At 39.6% G+C, this 20,364-nt stretch overlaps 1 protein-coding gene across 4 annotated transcripts in view; it reads left to right on the forward strand.

The window, feature by feature from the left end:
- The window catches only part of bcas3 (BCAS3 microtubule associated cell migration factor), a 465,863-nt gene that overhangs the window by 166,387 nt on the left and 279,112 nt on the right, over positions 1-20,364 (forward strand). For all 4 annotated transcript variants that reach the window (XR_007042330.1, XM_047391219.1, XM_047391220.1 and 1 more), the window contains 3 exons: positions 9,645-9,745; positions 12,149-12,345; positions 13,083-13,180. Coding sequence is in view for 3 of the 4 variants with exons in the window: in XM_047391219.1 (XP_047247175.1) it covers positions 9,645-9,745; positions 12,149-12,345; positions 13,083-13,180 (396 nt within the window). In the remaining variant the exon portion in view is untranslated. The remainder of the gene's footprint in view (positions 1-9,644; positions 9,746-12,148; positions 12,346-13,082; positions 13,181-20,364) is intronic.

Below are 20,364 nucleotides of genomic sequence, written 5' to 3' on the forward strand. Positions count from 1 at the left end.
TGTCTTACCTGGGCCTAAGAGCAAAGGGTCTGGTCGGATGGTCAGTGCTCCAAACTCCTCTTTTCAGAATATTTTTTGATTTTTATTTTTTTTCCAAATCGACTTTTCACAGTCTGGAGGACAAGTGGAAAGGCACAGAATCCAAGCTGTTTGGGATCATATGTGGAATTTCAGTCAGTCAGGATGTGAAGAGCCATACAGTCTCTCATACTAGCCTCTAGCCTAGATTTATGGAGATACTGGTTTCATTTTCCAGCAGGACTTGGCGTCTGCCCGCATGGCCAGGAGTACCAATACCTGCTTTAATAACCACGGTATCACTTTGCTGGATTAGCCAGCAAACTGACTGACCTAAACCCCTGCAAAATCTATGAAGCATTGTGAAGAGGAAGATGAAAAAAACAGAGCCAACACTTCAGCGATTAAAGCAACCGTGGTTTCCTCAAAACCACTGCAGAACCACAGTCTGATCCCCTCCATGCCATGCAGCATTGATGCAGTAAATCATGCAAAAGGAGCCCAGACCAAATACAGAGTGCATATACTGTATAGTACATAGATATACTTTTAAGTAGGAACACAGTTCTCCTATAAAAGTAATTTTTTACTGGTTTTATGTAACATACATATTTTCTGGGAAACTGGGTTTTAATTAGTTCTATCCATAATCATTAAAGTATACTAATGCTTGAACTACTACATCACTGCTTAATGACATCACCTTGGCATTTTTATGTTTTGTTGCCTCACAACCTGGAATTAAATTGAATTGTTTGAGAGTTTGCACCATTTCATTTACAGAACATACATACAGCTTTAAATATGTATTATTTTTGTATTGTGAAGCAAACCACAATCAGAACAAAATAACAGAAAACTTTAGTGTCCATAACTCTTCACCCTACCTAAAGTCAGTACTTTGTAGAGCCACGTTTTGCAGCGATTACAGCTGTAGGTGGCTTTGATTAAGTCTCTATGTGCTCACCACATCTTGTCACGGGAATTTTTGCCCATTCCTCATAGCTCCAGCTCCTTCATGTTGGATGGTTTTCATGACCTTCAAGTCTAACCACAGATTCTAAATTGGATTGAGGTCTGGACTTTGAGTAGGCCATTCCAACACATTTGAATGTTTGCCCTTAAGCCCCAAAGTGTTGCTTTAGCAGTGTGCTGTGGGTAAAGGTGAACCTCCATCCCAGTCTCAAACCACAGGCAGACTGAAACAGGTTTTGCTCAAGAATATCTTCATATTTAACGCCATTCATTTCTCCCTTGACGCAGACCCTTATCCCAGTTCCTGCTGTTGCAAAACATCCCTACAGCATGATGCTGTCACCACCATGTTTCACTGTGGGGCTGGTGTTTTTGAGGTCATTAGATGTGTTGGGTTTCCGCCAGACATTGTGTTTTTCGCGGTGGCCGAAAAGTTCAATTTTAGTCTCATCTGACCAGAACACCCTCCCCCATATGTTTGTGGAGTCGCCCACATGTCTTTGGGCCAACTCAAACCGGGCTTTCTTATTTTTGACACTTGGAAATTGCTTTTTTTTCTGGCCACTCTTCCATAAAGCCCAGCTCTGTGGACTGTATGACTTATCGTGGTCCTAAGGATAAATACTCCAGTCTCTGCTGTGGAACTCTACAACTCCTCCAAGGTTATTTGGGTCTCTGTGCTGCCTCTCTGATTAATGCCCTCCTTGCCAAGTTTTTTTCAGGTTTGTTGTGGTACCACGTGCTTTAGATTTGAAGATGGATGTTATGGTGCTCTGTGGGAACATCAAGGATTTTGATATTTTTTATAACCTCACCCTGACTTGTACTTCTCAACAACTTTGTCCCTGACTCGTCTATTTTATGTAGATCAGTCACATAAGATAAGATTAAAAAACATTTAAATTACAGGTTGGACTGTAGCAAAATAGGTAAAAAGCCAAGGGAGGTGAATATTTATGCGAGGAACTTTAAGTACTACATGCGATTCACTTTGGCTATGTTTACAATGCAGGCCAAATTAGACTTTTTCATGCTAGTCAGAATTCCAAATGTTTTTACCTCGAAAAATTTTTTAATTGTGCCACTTTCATATGTGGTACTAAATCAGATAAGTATCCAATAGTTTTCAAAGCGTCAGCAGTCAGAACGATCATGTCGCACTTCATCCGACCTTTACATCATTGTCTTGGCTCTGACTACATATCCACACAGACTACAGCAGTAACAGTCAATAGTCAATGGTTGCCCTCTCTTTTTTCTTACCTTTCTTCATCATGTTATGGTGTGGTTGTAATATTGTCACTGCTTAACAACTTGAAAATAACACACAGATGCCGACATTCATTATTACTTCCGTAAAGAGTGTGCTGCTGTGTGACGTCTGCATTCTCCTTCTGCACATGCAGGTCGCTTTAGGGTCGTGAACCGTTCAGACTGAAGTCTGATGGCAGTGGCAATTAAATAGTAACTTGAAGGACCAATTAGAAAAATAGTTGATTTTTGCAAAAATCATAATTGAGCATTAAGACCTGCAGTGTTAACGTATGTTTTTAGACTCCAATGACTGAAAAAAGTACATTTTTAGATAATATTCATATTTGCCATGACAACTCAGCTTCCTGCATTTTGGTTGTTTGTGTGGCATAATTGCAAATTTCACCCATGAAAAGATCAGGAGTATATTTAACGTAAATCCTTCTGAATGCTGTCAGTGGGAATGGCAACATTGTGACAAATGCTGCAAGTTATTGAGCATGAATTTCATCTAAGCTGTGTGTATGCTTAGAAAAAATATACATATAAAGGATAAAAATATATATTTAGATCTTAACTTTGAAAGTGCATTGTTGACCATGTACAAATCATTGTAAAAACGGAAGTCTGAATAACTGGCTAGTGGACACTTAGATAAATATTAAGAATGCTTCTCCAACTGAAGGCAGGAATCTAGACGCTGACATGCACATCACTGTTGACAAATCCAACTAACCCACCTACTTGAAACCTGATCCCAGGCAGTCCACCAAATGCTTCAGAACATCAATAATTAATTAGTGAACAGCTATTGTCCCGAGGGGTCAGAGAGCAAAGAGAAAGACAGGGATGGAGAAAGTCACAGAACCCAAGTAGGAGGACGGAGGACATCAGGGAGTACTGATTTTGTTTAATAAGTAACACACAATCACTAAACCTTCTCTACATTTTTTCTCTCACTCTGCCCTACCTGTATGATAGTCCCTGCTCATCCCCTCATGGATAGCATCTCTAGCTAATTATAAAGATGCATTCTAAAGGTTTTCCATCCAAACAAATATGATAATGCATTCAATGTATAAGCAAGTACTTTCCATTGCAAGAATCATGGTTTAAATTGCCCAGGTTGCCATCTAACCTGTAGTTTGCCAAGCTATTGCCACTACACTTCCATTGTAAATATTCATCAGTCTGATAAAACCTGTGAATCTGGCAAGATAATTGGAGAGTAAGAAAGATAACATACGTACTTCATTCAGTCATGTTTAGTTTTTATTGGGTAAGACGATAAAATCCTCACAGATCCCAATGCAGTAATAAAAGCTCTATCTTATTATACAAATATAATTAATTGTTAAATATTAGGAATGCATGTAACTGATATTATTGCTATTATTGATAATATTAGGATGGCAATATCAATTCTAATTACATTAATTGATTACAGTAATTATATTTTCCTGGCCCTTTTCTTTATTTTCCTTTATTACAATGTCCCTGCCTCTCATTGAGAGCTTTAGCATCTCATCCATTAAAATATACATCAATTGTGGGCATCATTGGGCAATGAAAATACGTGAACAACTGGGATGCAGAATTTACATGTGTTGCACTTGAAAAATTGTGTCCTAACAAACATTGCATTCAAGCAGTCCTTGGAGATTAAGATCCTACACACATGGATATTGCTGTTGTGGTTGTGGTCCAATATATTGTGCTGCTCTATTAAATATTAAAGTAACTTCTGAGGGATGGGTGTGGCGGTGGCGCAGGGGTAAAGCGCGCGCCCCATGTACAGTTCTCAACTAGGGTTCAAGTCCTGGCTCGTTGACCTTTGCTGCATGCCTTCCTCTCTCTCTCTCTCCACCCAATTTCCTGTCGGTCAACTTACAATAAAAGGCCACTAGTGGTCTGAAATAAAAAATAAAAAATAAAAGTTACTTCTGAGGAGTATAATGCGTTACATCTTATGCCAAATATACATATTTTGATTATTTCATTATGAATTTGTCTGACGATGCATTGCTGGTCTGATAAACTAGCAATGCAACATCTGGGGAGCTTGATGAACACCCTCATACACTTGTCACACAACTGTACAATGACCTTGTGTTTCTTAGGTGTTCAAGACTTTAAGTAAACAACAATGGCATGACTGTTGCAACCCAGAGACACCGTATAGTTTACCCACACAAATATTCAACTACCAAATAACTTAGGGAACTGTTATGCAAATATTGCAGTAATGACCCAATACCACTTAATTTTCTTGCTACATTTTGCGGAACCTCTTACACCATATATGGAAAGTCCCAACAACACCTCTTGGCCACAGCTGTGGTTGGAGATTGTTTGTAAAGCATTGAGCTTTCATCCTGAATATCCCTGTTTATAATTATTATTATTTAAAACAAAGACAAAAGAAAACACAAAGAAATAAGGTGGTTCACAAAATCCATGGTTTGGTCCAGCTCACTGTTTCAGGATAATGGTTTTTTGTTTTGGTAAGGTGAGGTTTGGCTGAAACTCCTGAAGTATTGTACTTCTACAGTAGGTGATATACCATTTATGGATTTTAAACTAACACTCATTCACAACTCATGCTACTAGATGAGACTTTAGGAGAGCAGTGCACATTGAAAAAAAGAATAACCTACAGGTCTCTCATCTTATTCTGAAAAAAACCTTACAGATGCCTAAACATATTATTATCAAGATGGACATGAAGACAGACCGTGCAGGTCTGTGATTAATCCCTTGTCAGAAGCCCCAGTGAGCTGCAGCGACATTTGATGGGGGGCCTAAACTGATCCAGGAGAGGAAGCAGCCCAAGACCCAACCTGACACAAAAACAGGCACACACAGTCACAATCACACATTCCCACCCTCGTGCGTACACATAAAAACACTCACACCCACGCACCCGAAGTAAAGACACACAACACTGGACATTATACACTCACTCACACTCCGCATACATACTCTATACTCCCAGGTCCAGGTGCAACCAGGCTAGGCATTGTCTATTTAAGTAGTATGCAAAATTCCACGGCGTTAGGCCCAACAGAACTTAAGATACAAATGCTAACTTTATAATCAAACATTGTACATTGTAGTGATGCGCTTTGAGATAGAGCTTTAGCTAGAATAGGTACTTTTCAGGATTATGCACAGAACATATCCTCAAGGTTTGGGTTCTCTAGGTACCACGAGTGATTTTTGGGGAATTTCTTTATAAGTAAAGGGTCGGAGGTATATTTTCGCACATAAGCCACGCCCACTTTACCCAATCATTACCATATTGATAACATAATCTCTAGGTGGTATCCTAAAGAAATGTACCAAATTTTATAAAAATCCATTCTGCCATTTGGGCTATATAAATGTATCTTGCTTATAGCGCCCCCTAGGCTTACATCCCTCTGAAAACGAGTACATACCTACAGTTTGACCTTATGCACTACTGGTATGAAAATTATTTGTATATCTTAATCTATTTTCAAGTTGGGCCAAAAAAACGTTTTTTTGTTTGCTTCAAAAAACTTTGATTGCATATAATTCGCAAACCGAAAAATTATTTTGAAATCCGTTCCATATCGTTTTGTCGGCTATGTCTGCAATCTTACCAGGCCCGGTTTCGCTTTGATTGGCCTTGCCCCTACGGAGAAGTTAATGAAAATAGGTTTTGCATATTAGGCAACATTGTTGCTAATTAGCATAACTCTATGATTTTTTTTTTCAAAACTCACATGATTAAGAATGACTCAAACAACATCCAGGAATTGAGATTTCGTCTCTGCAAGTAACAGTTTCAGAGATAATCACAGAAACGCATTTTACGTTATTACAGCGCCATCTAGTGGTGAAACGTAAAATGTTTGTTTCATGTACCTAGGTAGCACAATTCTGCATATGATCAAATTCACTGAGTTCAAAGGTCAACTGTGAGATAGCATATAAGCCATGTCCATTTTTTTATCATATTAAAATCATGTCCTGAGGTCACGGTCTTGAGCATATGGTTCACGTTGCGTGCCAATCCATCAATCCTTTATGCAGATATAAACGTCTGGTGCCTATAGCGCCCCCTATTACTGAATGTGTATCAAACTCAGTGTATAGGCACAATAGCTCATTCTCTATCAGGTTCTCAAATCTTGTTTTGAAATCATGAAATATGGCAAAGATATAGTCAATTAACGTTTTGCTAGTAGCATGTAGCTTTAACAACTTTTGAATATTTGACAAAGATTTCATACCATTGTGTCCTGCTAACTCTGTAAATGGTATGTACAGAGATTTATCTTGATTGAGCTCAAAATGTCGGAGGAGTTGTGGAAAATAGATTTTGCCTTCGTCACGACGTAGCAAATAATCTAGTTAGGCAGAAGTGGACGTGGCAAACTTCCAAGTGATGCAGAATCATCCAAGGAACAAAGTTATATAAACCTTTGGAGTGTGGGACTTACGGTTTGGAAGTTATAAGCCCAAACGCGTTGTCATATGTAATAGCGCCCCCTAGTTAGGGGGTCTGAATTTTAGTATCTGAGTAGCGGTTGCGATTCCCTGCTAGGTTGCTGTGTCAGTTTCTTTCCAGCATTTTCTGGTTCTTGCACCCAACAACTTTTAGCGGAGAATAATAATAATAATAATAATAATAATAATAATGATGATAATAATGAAAAAACGAAGCAAAAACAATAGGGTTCCCTGCTCTGCTGGGAGCAGGTCAACGGCCATGCCTTGCATGGCCTTTGACCCCACCCGCGGGCTTGGAACCCTAATGAGATGTAGCAAAGGTCCTCAGGTTTGGAATAAAATCCTGGACAGCTTCATCTTTGTTTTTTCATTTCATTGAAGCTATGTCTGGCCTGGTGTTGTGTTTAGCTGTGACACCTTCCTGGAGGGGGGGCATCAGCTGAACTACTGCTGGCATTAACTTAATGTTGTCCTTCTGTAGATGATACACTTGGCCCGGTCTCTCATTGTTTAACCTTGTCTCTCAGTGTTTATCCTTGTCTCTCTCATTGACAGCCACTGGCTGAGCGTTTGCTGCAAATAACTGTATGTGCTTTTCTTTCATACTCCAGACTTGAAGACTCACTCAGAGCTAATCGTCTTAGCTGTTTTTCTCTTCTAGATGAAGCCACTGAAGGAGCTACTACTGCCATTAACTTTTGACTTTTCTTAATCATGGAAAGTTCTCCTGGATCAGTGCTCTGTCTTCTGAAACCCCCAGTCGGCCGTGGCAGATGGTTGTTCACACTAAGCCTAGTTGTGATTCTGCTGGAGGGTTCTTCCTGTTGAAGGGGAATTTTCCTTTCCACTGTCGCTACATGCTTTTCCAGAAGGAGTGAATGCTGCAAGTCAGAAAACTTTTTAATTAATTTGAATGGTAAACTGAACTTGACTGCACGGTTTGATAACTAGGATCATATTGTACTGTATGTACTTGACTTGGAATCTGTCCGTATGATTGTTTTCAATTGACTTTTTTGGTAAAGTGGGTTGTCAATTGGTGCTTTAAATAAACTGACTTAAATAAATTTAAAGTGCAAGCACCTACAGGTGTAATTTTCAATCTTGATTGATGATCTGACAATGATATGATTACTGACTACTACTTATATTATTACTGCAGCAGGTGTTAGTAGAAGAACCAGTATAAAGTAAATAATAAAGATTTCCATTATGAAACTTTATTGAGTAGTTCTGGGAAAAAAGGTGATCTCTTCCGTTTCTGTAACTGTTCTCCTTTCTGTTTCATTTTCTATTCATAAACATGTATTTCAGTTTTTATAAACCTATTTCAAGGTTTCAGTCAAGCCATTTCTAAATAATTTCCTTAAACAATTTTTTCTGCATTTGTTCCTGACATCACATTATTATATGAGCCTTTTATGTATTTCACTTTCACTGTTAAGTAACTGCCGGTCCTTTTTACAATTATTCACACAGTGAATGAGGCCAGACCTTCTAATTCTGCCGAGACATGTGTGAGTGTGTTGGGATGATGTGTGAATCAGCGACGATGTGACATTCACTGCAGAGGTGTCAAACACCGTACTGCCTCCATTAAGGGTGTGTGTGACCACCTGGCACATGTGTGAGGGGAACGACAGGGGTGCCTCCTGTGCACCAGATGTGGACTTGACAAGTTTATTAGCCATTCTTGTGTTAAACAAACCCCATCACTGTGGTGGGAGATAGAGAGACGACTGATTCAACACATTAAATCTCATTCTCCACGCCTGCTTATTCAAGCCTGCAGGAGACCCATCTGTCTGTGGGTCTCTCTGTCACTCTCTCTCTGGTTGGCCTTTTCACACTTTACTGTACATTTGCGTTTTTACACAGACAGTCATATGCCTCTTGGAGATGAAAACAAACACAGAATTGTTCTTTTTCCTGTTCTTTCACTCTCAACCCAAACATTAGCTCGCATGCAGTCAGCCATGTGATTTAAATTGTAATTTATCTAAGAAAACCCATCAGTCTGAGGCGTGGATACTGGCTGTTTGTATCAAGCTCTAATAACAATGTGTGCTGTGCTGATAGAGGTAATAGTTTTAAATCCAACAGAAAATGAGGTAATTACAAGATGATCCCATTTATCATTTAAGCATATGTTCCTAATAATAAACAAAAAATGTGTGTCTGGCATGCTGACCGTGGATCTTAGCCGATAAAGGGACAATTCTGATCTTTGACCTTTTGATTGATTCATTGGAATGCTACATGTTCAGCACCACACAGGACCCAGCGTAGCTGTTAGCTTTTCTTCCCTGGATATCTTATTTTCCAGAAGTTCCAAACAAAAAGAAGGTGGATACACCAGCGATAACATAGCTCTGATCTTCTGCTGTCCATCCTTAGGATAAAAACATTCAGCAGCATTCTTCTTGTCTTCTGATGCAAAGTTATGATAGATGCAGGTTTTTCTTTGAAGGTAACCACTGTTTACAACAGGAGTCAATGTTTTCAAGCCCATGCCGCTCATTTACAGTCACTTGATAGACTCTTTTATAGCTTTCCCTTAGCTGATGATATGACTGTTCTGTAATGAAGGTACATGATCAGTTTGCGTCTGTGCAAAAAGCTGTAAAATTGGTTTTCGCTCTAAATTAAGTTTTTTTAGCCAATAAGAGGTCACTCTGAACAATAACCTGAAAACAATCTGAACCACTAAAACTGAAGCTGCTAAGTTTGTAACACACAGCCTTTGTGTCACTGCAAACTGCATTTTTTTGGATTGTAGTTTGGATTCGTGATCATTAGGATGCCAGAAGTCAGTAAAAAATACTGGTAATTTTGGTTTTATAAATCTTAATATCACTGTAAGAAAGCAGATTTATTTTTCACCTGTTTATGCACGTTTTTATTTTATTTTTCTACAGGGATTACCCCAGGAAGCCCAGGTCCAATCACACGTCACGAGTCATCTGACAGCCTGGCATCAGATCACAGTGGCCAAGACGATGAAGAGTGGCTCTCTCAGGTAGGATTTTTGCCTCATCCAGAAGCCTCGGAAGTGTTTAACAAGCAGATGGTTCCCATCACTTCTCACACAGTAACGTGTCATGTACAAAATGGTTGTCCTGTCCTCAGTTTACAGAGATGCTTTAAACAGGACGTACAGTATTTGTGTCTTGTTCCACTAAGGAAAAGACCAGCAGCAATAAACAATTTGGGCTATCTGGGGTTTGCTCAGCATTGATTTGACAGGAAGAACTTTAGACTGTTTGTTACAAGAACAACCCCTAGTTTTTTAATATCTTTCCCTATATTATCTTCAGTGTAATTAGAAACAATCCTAAAAACACTGTCCCAGTTTTTTCTAACGGCCTGACAAATCTGGTTCATTGACCCTGGTCTTTTCAGCTTGGTTAACCCTCACAGGCCTCATTGCTCGTGTTGGCAGGTAAACCACTACATTTTCATCATCAATAATTCCTATGCATGCATAATTGATTGGTTAAAATGCAACCCACTTAGCTTGCAGAGACACTGGTTTATATCTGCCATGATAGTTTACCAGGAGCAAACCTATCCATTGCACTAACCTGTATCGGTGCAGCTTCCTGTCAGAGTACCTGTAGAGCTGCATACATCAGTGGTAGAAGATGTCACAGTACAACTTCTTACCTTTTCAAGTTGTCACTGAATTGAGGATGAACAAAGTAAACTAACATGTCTTAGACCAGTTTCCCTGTCCCTTGAGAACATATGGAGAGACTTGAAGGTAGCAAGCGCAATGGCTTTGTAGATTGAGAAATGCTAAATACATATAAGATGTACTGGATTAGAGGCTAAGTACTGCCTCATGGATTTTATTACATCATATCAGTGGTCTTCATTAGATTATCAGGGGGCATTTCAGCATTTGGTTGGGATTTAGGATTGATCAGCCATCCCTAATGGAATGTGAGGTTTGTGACCCTCAGTGTGAGTGCCTCAGCATGCTGCTGCGTGGTGCCTTTTCCTGCCCATCATTGTCAGCTGCTCTTAAGTTGGCTGTCAGTAGACAACAAAACCTTCTGTCCTGACAGAGCCTATCAGAGCTCATTACTTATTATCTGTCAGTTCTAATGTGATGGAGAAGGCTGCAGATACAGCAGATTACAACAGTTGACGTGTGGTCAAAAGAAAGAGTTCTGTTTAATAAAACACTGTTTAGGCCAGAGTTTCAGCAATAGTTTTTTCAAGTACATTAATATATGCTAAGTCATTAAACTGAACATTGGCAGATAAAGTTAGACTTATTATTCATAATATTATGCTTGGCTTAATAGAAATAACCTTCTATTCCAGTGGGCGGGATCTGTCCAGTACTCCACAAGCCTTTGCCATAGACACAAGAATTTTGTGGATCCAAGCCACTTACGTGAGGGGACTCACAAGTGCCCAACAATACAATGTGTCTCATTATGTAAAACATCATTTTATTTTATTTTAATCACCTCAGAGGACCTCCATCTGGCATAACATTATGACTACTTAAAAGTGAAAAGAAAAACACTGATTATCTCACATCATGGCACATGTTAATGGGTGTAACATATTAGGCAGCAAGTGAACATTTTTCTTATCAAAAACAGAAACAGGCTGTTCCCGGTCAGTATCTATCACATTGGTCTGAGGAGGAAACAGTGGTGAACTGGTGTTGGGTAGAAGCCTGGCCCATGTGGTCCAATCCAGTGGTAGCTCAGGTTGCTGCAGATGCTTGTTCTGTGAGAACAGTGCAGACCTTGCCACTTAGAGAAGTTTTCTTGGTAGCATCTTAAAGACAGATACCACAGCACCTCCAGGGTGTTTCAGTGAAGTTCAGGCATTACCAGTCAAGGCTGTTTGAGAAGTAAAAATGGGGCCAATACACTATAGGCAAGTGATCATAGTGCTATGCCTGATGTACGCTTTGAATGATTCATGCACTTTGATTCTCTTTATAAAAACAGTGCTTTTCAATGACATTTTGCATCAGATGATGTTTTTTAACACACTGAAAAACAAATACAGTAATAGTAACTTCATACCTTTCATGTTTTTATGTAGCCAACAGAATTATCAAATTTTAACCATTCAAATAAAATGTTTTGCTCCAAAGTGGATGCAGTGGTTGAGGAAAAATCAGGAATAAATACAAGCTTTTGGTCTTAGAGCTACACTGCTTTACCACAGCCCCAAATAGTGTTTGTTGTCATGGAAAATTAGTTTGTGTTACAACATTAAAAATTCTCTGAATATTGACATAACTATAAGTAATATTAGGTATTAGTCCTGTGGTGATAAATATGTGCTGAGCTGTGGAAAGCCAGGCATACTTTTCTGTCTGTCCATGTCGAAGCTCAGAGCCATTTTGACTTGCATCGTATGATTATTGTCTTCTCTCTGATAATCACAGGTGGAGATTGTTACCCACACAGGCCCCCACCGCCGCCTGTGGATGGGCCCCCAATTTCAATTTAAGACTATTCACCCATCTGGTCAGACCACAGTCATCTCCTCATCTTCCTCAGTGCTCCAGTCCCACGGGCCCTCTGATGTACAACAGCCCCTTTTGGACTTTGACACAGATGACCTGGACCTTCGCAGTCTTCGGTACATTAAAAGGATTAAACATATTTTCTAATGATCTACAGATACATATTAATCACAAGATAGTATGGTGCAAAATCCTGGCTACAACCAGATGAGATGTAGTTAGATTTTAACAGTATTTTTAGAAAAACCATTGCCCTTGTTTCATTTTCCCAAATACATCAAATGTTTCAGAAATCAGATGGGATCTGTAATCTCTGTGGAACTTTCTAATTCAGGTTTGAACAGTTTTTATACTATGGATCAAGATGAAATCACTTGCTGACACTGACTGGGTAGTCCTTTGTGAAACAGACTTCGCTTTGACTGGAAATATTGTGGTATTTTAGTATCACAAGATATTGTTAGACCTCTAATCTGGACATGGGGAATAAAAGTAATTTTGCATAGAGCTGCAGCGGAATTATGCAAGATGTTTGCAGCTGTAATTTACAAAAAAGGCTTGTAGCATTACATTTGGAGATATTCAGAATCAACTTTATTGGCAAGTTTGTACAGACAAACAAGGAATTTGACTCCGGTACACTTAGGTCTCAGTGAAGATTTTTTTTTTTTTTTTGGTATGTAGAATAGTAGATTTAGGTGGTGGACAGTGATTTTTTTTACTGTAGCACCTGAGCTCAAAGAAGAAATCGTCATCTCAAACTAAAGGATACTTTAAACACGTTTATATAACAATGAGAAGTTGACTATGCCATTTATTTTGTATGTATAATGCTGTGAATATATATGTGCAGAATCCAGCCAGTACGTTCAGAGCCAGTCAGCATGCCCGGATCATCTCGACTGGTGACCGATCGCAGAGGACAAACCAACATCATGGATGCCAGCTCAGGTAGGAAACTTCTTGTGTTCACTCTGATTGGAGACTTATCTTATCTCTTCTGTGGTGTGTAATTGGTTTTTCTGTTTTGTCACGCTCCTTCGTGGTATATAATGCTTCTAGATTTAGTTCTTCTGCTGATGCCTTCTTTATATCTGTGTATCCCAATGATCTAATCAGCTAATGCTGTCAGAGTTGTTGCGTTGAAATCTTGAGGAAGCAGAGCCTTTGTCTTGTGAAATCTAAGATATTTTAATGTTTTAATGGCCTGTTAATAATGATCAGTGTTTTTCATAGGATGGACTGATTATACAACACAAAGCTTTCAAATCTACACAGAAGTAAAATTGTAATAACAAGCCTAAATATGTATGTACATACTCACTAATATTTGTTCAAAGTTCCTTAACAATTTGTAGGCATCAGCAAGTTTTTGGCATCATTCTGGATCAATAGTTGTCCTCTCTTCTTTGCACAAATAAAAGAGTTTATGTTAATCAGCTGGTTGACACTCTTTTGAGCAGAGTCCACAAATTCTTATTATGGTTGAGGTCATGGCTGTCCGAAAGACTAATGTTAGCCTGTTTACCTATTATAAAAACAATTTTGGTGATCTTGTAATTTATGTTATATTCACAACACTTTGTCATTTCTGCCTCTACGATTCTTTGCCCTCTGTATCACTCATGGTGGAGTTCCCCCCTCGTGCAGATATACACGACACGTACGCATTCACAGATGAACACACACTTCCGCCAGCACACATAGACCAGGCCGGAAAATATATCACAACCACCTGCAAAATAAGCTAAAATATCTGCTAAAATAATGTCCCCAGAGTTGTGAGGATAGCTGCGAGCGGCAGCTGTAACTCTCCTAGTCCATATCCACCTAAGTGCTTCAGGCCCCACCCTTACAACTAGCAAAAATTGACACGTCACCGGGTGACAGGTTTTGACCCGACTTGGCTTAGGGGAAATACTCCCCCTTGGCTGTACAAGACTGATCCTAGTAAGTATGTACGTAAATGCATATACACTGCCAATCAAAAGTACTTTCTGATTCAACTAAATGAGAACAGATAAAGTTAGCGAGATAGACAGAAACAGAGATAAAGATATATAATAAAACAAGACACACATTAATAACTGAAAAATATTTCAATATTTGTTAGTGTTTTATATTAACTGTTAAATTATATTTATTGTTATGTCTAATTTGTGAAAGCAATCAACAATTGTTATGTAGTTATTAAAAGTAACGCATTAAAATCATATGTTCTTTAATTGCTTATGTAGGTTAGCACCAAGGATGACAATATTTGATATGCACAACCACTTTAATATAAAATATGTATATCAACCACACAAGTTGCTGCCATATATAACTATACTAAATACTGTTATATTGCACTATATAAAGAATGACCATTGTTAGAAATGGCTTATCAAAATAGAAGAGGTACAATAAAAGGGTTTTTGTAAAGCTTTGATCAGCTGATGCTGTATCAGCCAGTTCTGATTTCTCTTTAAGAAGTGTAATCAACAGGTTTCATAGTAATTTGTCTAGCCCCTGTTCTGTGTTCATTCAGTAATTACTTATATTTATGAGCACAGGTGGTGTCACAGCGCGTGTATGAGAGCAGTTGCTGAAAAACAGGGTTTTACTAATTTAAAACAAAATGATTGGTTGCTGACATTTTAAACTGTCTTCCGCATCTTGAATTAGCGATTAGCTCACTTAGCATTATCAACTGTAAGCATCAGTCTCTATGGGTATTTCCTGGAGAATGCTGACCCATATTTTCTTCTATAACAGGTAGAAGTTGAAAGTGAGCAAACAGAGCAACTTTGCTGTAATTTGCTCAGCCTCCCTAGTATCTACTGAAGTTAGCCCGGTTCAATTGATTACATCACCAATTGGACAAATAATACCCAACGTAGGTATTAATTGTTGTCCTCTGCCTGTTTGGACGGAAAACATTCGATACAAAACAACCAAAGCTGAAATGTGAAAGGAGCAAAATGAGCAGCTAAATTGTTGTAGCAGCCCGAATAAAAAGCCAACATGTCTCTGTAGAAAATGTCCTTTTAAAGAGCCTCTTACAGCTTATGTGCCTCCTCTGGCTTCATGTTTATATACCTCACTGATACTAAAGGCAGCTGATTTTTAATTTTCTTCCCTGAGTTAACCAATGATTTCTTTGTTCTTCTTGTTTTGCTGAAGTTAGAAAACAAGAATCCAATCCAATGAAAAGATTATTTCCCTTTTAAAAATCTTCCATTTAATCCCATAATATGAGAGCGTGTTTCAAAGGTGTGCACAGTGATAAGTATTTAGTGATACTGCGGGTGAAGGAGTCATCACTTATTGCGTGACATTGTGACCCATGGCCTGGAATGTGAGAAAGATAGAGAAGTGTCTGTGGCATTATCTGCTGTGTCTTGTTACAGATGCTTCACTCATCTGATCTGGCCCCATGCTGACACAGAGCTGCTACCGGTTTCTTGACTCAGGTGTCAAAAATATTTAGAGCTCGTGTTACAAAAAGGTGTGTCATAAATAGTTTGACATCAGATAGTGTCTTTTGTCATACGCCACTGCATCTTTAAAAAGCCTGCAGTGTTTGTGGCAGATTTATTTGAGATCAGAATCTTTTTATAAGATTGGTGACAAGTGAGCGATTCAAGGCCTCACCAAATGCTTGTAACGTGGGTTATTGAGAAGCAGAGGACCTTTTTGCCACCCTCACCTGTCATATTGTAGCCCTCTCTTATACTTAATCCTGATCCACAGTGCTGCACGATTGTTTTTCTTCCACCTCCATGTGCCTCATTTCATCCTCTTAGAATCATATCTGTGGTTTTTCTGTCTCCAGTCAGTGACAGAGGCAGGCCAAGGGATGGAGGTGATGCTTATCACTGAATGGAGGTATGTTATTGTGTATGTGTGTGTGTGTGTGTGTGTGTGTGTGTGTGTGTGTGTGTGTGTGTGTGTGTGTTTGTGTGTGTTTGTGTGTGTGTGTGTTTGTGCCTGTGTGAAGGGAGGCTTCTGTGTTGTGTCCTGCAACTGCCATGGCGCCGGTTCTTATCATACCACACATCACTTTTGTCTCACCCTTGAAGAACTTGCCTGTGTGTGGCATGCCATCAGCAGTTTACACTGATGTTTGATACAACTCCAACTCCTCCCAATCACATGTTTGCTAATTGGATTCCTTTTAGAGTTGAGCACGAATATTCAGCTCTTTCTTTGCTTTAGAACATTTCTTAGCATGTTGTTGGTTTTCAGCTTCAACCCACCGTGTGTCTTAACAGATCCTGACAGCAGTGTTACAGACATTGTCGAGAAATGTTGTTCAGCTCCGTTAATATCTAGGCCTGTATATATACAGGTCCTTCTCAAAATATTAGCATATTGTGATAAAGTTCATTATTTTCCATAAGGTCATGATAAAAATTTAACATTCATATAATTTTAGATTCATTGCACACTAACTGAAATATTTTCAGTCTTTTATTGTCTAATAACGGATGATTTGGCATACAGCTCATGAAACCCAAATTCCTATCTCACAAAATAGCATGTCATTAAAAGGGGCTCTAAACGAGGCTATGACCTGCAATCCTCGTGAATCAAACGAGTTAACTCTAAACACCCTGCAAAAGATTCCTGAGGCCTTTAAAACTCGATCACTCAAAACCCCAATCATGGGTAAGACTGCCGACCTGACTGCTGTCCAGAAGGCCACTATTGACACCCTCAAGCAAGAGGGTAAGACACAGAAAGAAATTTCTGAACCATAGGCTGTTCCCAGAGTGCTGTATCAAGGCACCTCAGTGGGAAGTCTGTGGGAAGGAAAAAGTGTGGCAGAAAACGCTGCACAACGAGAAGAGGTGACCGGACCCTGAGGAAGATTGTGGAGAAGGGCCAATTCCAGACCTTGGGGGACCTGCGGAAGCAGTGGACTGAGTCTGGAGTAGAAACATCCAGAGCCACCGTGCACAGGCGTGTGCAGGAAATGGGCTACAGGTGCCGCATTCCCCAGGTCAAGCCACTTTTGAATCAGAAACAGCGGCAGAAGCGCCTGACCTGGGCTACAGAGACAGAGAAGCAGCACTGGACTGTTGCTCAGTGGTCCAAAGTACTTTTTTTGGATGAAAGCTAATTCTGCATGTCATTTGGAAATCAAGGTGACCAGAGTCTGGAGGAAGACTGGGAGAAGGAAATGCCAAATGCCAGAAGTACAGTGTCAAGTACCCACAGTCAGTGATGGTCTGGGGTGCCGTGTCAGCTGCTGGTGTTGGTCCACTGTGTTTTATCAAGGGCAGGGTCAATGCGCTAGCTATAAGGAGATTTTTGGAGCACTTCATGCTTCCATCTGCTGAAAAGCTTTATGGAGATGAAGATTTCATTTTCAGCCGACCTGGCACCTGCTCACAGTGCCAAAACCACTGTGTAAATGGTTTACTGACCATGGTATCACTGTGCTCAATTGGCCTGCCAACTCTCCTGACCTGAACCCCATAGAGAATCTGTGGATATTGTGAAGAGAACGTTGAGAGACTCAAGACCCAACACTCTGGATGAGCTAAAGTGCCGCTATCGAAGCATCCTGGCCTCCATAAGACTCAGCAGTGCCACAGGCTGATTGCCTCCATGCCACGCGCCATTGAAGCAGTCATTTCTGCCTGCCAAAGGATTCCCGACCAAGTATTGAGTGCATAACGTACATGATTATTTGAAGGTGTGACGTTTTTTTGTATAAAAACACTTTTCTTTTATTGGTCGGATGAAATATGCTAATTTTGTGAATAGGAATTTTGGGTTTTCATGAGCTGTATGCCAAAATCATCTGTATTAAGACAATAAAAAGACCTGAAATATTTCAGTTAGTGTGCAATGAATCTAAAATATATGAATGTTAAATTTTCATCATGACATTATGGAAAATAATGAACTTTATCACAATATGCTAATATTTTGAGAAGGACCTGTATATCAAACCTGTCAATTCATCAGTGGTTTAACTTGATAGTACTGGACAGTATTGAACCTGTTTGCTCAGATATACCTCATAACCATTCACATCTGCACATATCGTGAAAATAAAAGCATGAGAAAGTATATTTGCTGAGTTTGGTTACAAAATAAATAAATAAAACATTCAAAGGTAGCGAGGTCCGGGATCAATCCGTTGAATTTAAGCTTGTCCTTTTTCCTGAGATTCAGAGCAGCAGCGGGATCACAACACAAATACTCTGTTTTTTATGTGCAGCAGTGTGTATAAATAATTTATATAGTGCCAAATCATGTAATCTCAAGAGGTTTTACAAGACACACAGGTCCAACTCATATGCAGTTACACTGAATCCAGCTCGGTCCAAATTCAAGTCATATTAATACAGTTCACTCCTGTAAGATCCATTTAGTCAGATTTAGATCCACTTAAATACAATCGAAATTGATCCAGATCATTGTACAGAATAATCAAGTTTATCATAAAAGGGGAACTAGTGAAATGTTTATCTCTGCAGATTTCAACAGTAATTCCTCGACTCTGCAGCAATCTCTCCACCTGAGCAAGAATAAACAACTCCCTTTTTAATATTTTTTTCTTTTTCAAATGTGATTTCAGCTCTTTCTCTGTAGATATCCAAACACTCTTTCCCTCATGATACCCAAGAGGCATCTTGTCAGTGCACAGCCAGCGCACGTGTGAAGCAGGCTGCACACGTCACTTTTTTTCAATAATCTCCAGTGCACGCTGGAACACCACCAACAGATTTTATAAAAAGTTCCACTTTTGAAAATGCTTCTAAGAAAATGCATTTATTTCACCAGAAACTCTGTTTGAATTTGGGCTGGAGGTGTAAATGCAACAATGTGAACAGAACCCAAACTTTAAATTGCTCTTTCAATGATGTCTGCACATAGCCTCAACATTCACATTAGTTCTGTTGGTCACAGTGTTTTTGAGGAGTGTTTTATTTGTCATTAAGTCACATCTAGTTTAAAATATTTTTCCATAAAATAAGAACCTGATTTATGCTTTAGAATACACTGGTATTTTCATACTGTCATGGATGTTATGCACATTTGGCGGCATAAAGACCTCTGGCAGACTCTGGTTTCTGAGCCATTTCTGTTTGACTACAAGGCTTTGTTTCCGAGTGAGGCAGCCTTGAGAGGCTATAACCCTGCAGTCCTCCTCACAGTGACTCACTTACAGTCAGTCAGTCTCCCTAGTGTCTGCTCCCATCTTATCTCAGCCCATACACTATGCTTATCTCTGCCTTCCCTGAGGTGACGGGACGCCGTCTGCATGGGACCACAATCTCACTCACTGTGTTGTACAGAGCTTCCAGCCCTGACTTTTTGACTCAGCATCTCTTTCTCTATGGAGTGTACAGGAGGAAGGCATCATCACTGCCACACTGTTACCTTCCCCCGACTGCAATAAACTGGATTAATGTAAAGCTATTATCTATACCCACCATCTCTACCCACCAAGTCTTGCTGTGGGGTGTGTGATTATGTGTCTGCGTGTGTTTAGAGGTAGCCTTAATCAAAGCTAGACTACACAGGGACATTCTGTGGCCTGGCAGCTCATATCAAGAAAAGAAAGAAGAGGAGACAGACCTGAAAGACAGATAACACAGCAAGACTGAATGAAAGAGTATTTAATCTTATTTCTCTGCTCGTGTGTGTGCATGCACAGTTAAATCCCACCTTCACACTGCTGTTGCTGTGTTTTGACTCTGTAAAGAACCCCAGGCCCCACAGCTTGAAATCCCTGTCTGTAGAGTCAGCCATTTTATTTTTTTGTTTTGTTGTTGTCATATTCAGCGTTTGTTCCTTTGTCACTGCATCTCTTCCTTGTTTGGCTCTACCTGCAATCTGTATGTGTGAGTTATCTTTGAGGGTGAATCAGTGATAGTGTGTTAGCTGGCATCGCAGTAGAGCAGGCAGGATGAGGTGAAGCCAGCTTATCACAGAACTCTCAGTACACTTCAGAGAGCTACTGGACATTGGTGCTGGCTTGTGTTGGGTGTGGTGTGTGTGTGTGTGTGTGTGTGTGTGTGTGTGTGTGTGTGTGTGTTCTCATCAGGCTTTGACTTATCGTAGTACAGATATACCATTAGACAACCAAAATGGACATAACAATTTCTTTGACAGTTTTGACCACACTGGAT

Source organism: Girardinichthys multiradiatus, chromosome 18 (genome assembly GCF_021462225.1).
Source record: "Girardinichthys multiradiatus isolate DD_20200921_A chromosome 18, DD_fGirMul_XY1, whole genome shotgun sequence".
Taxonomy (NCBI): domain Eukaryota; kingdom Metazoa; phylum Chordata; class Actinopteri; order Cyprinodontiformes; family Goodeidae; genus Girardinichthys; species Girardinichthys multiradiatus.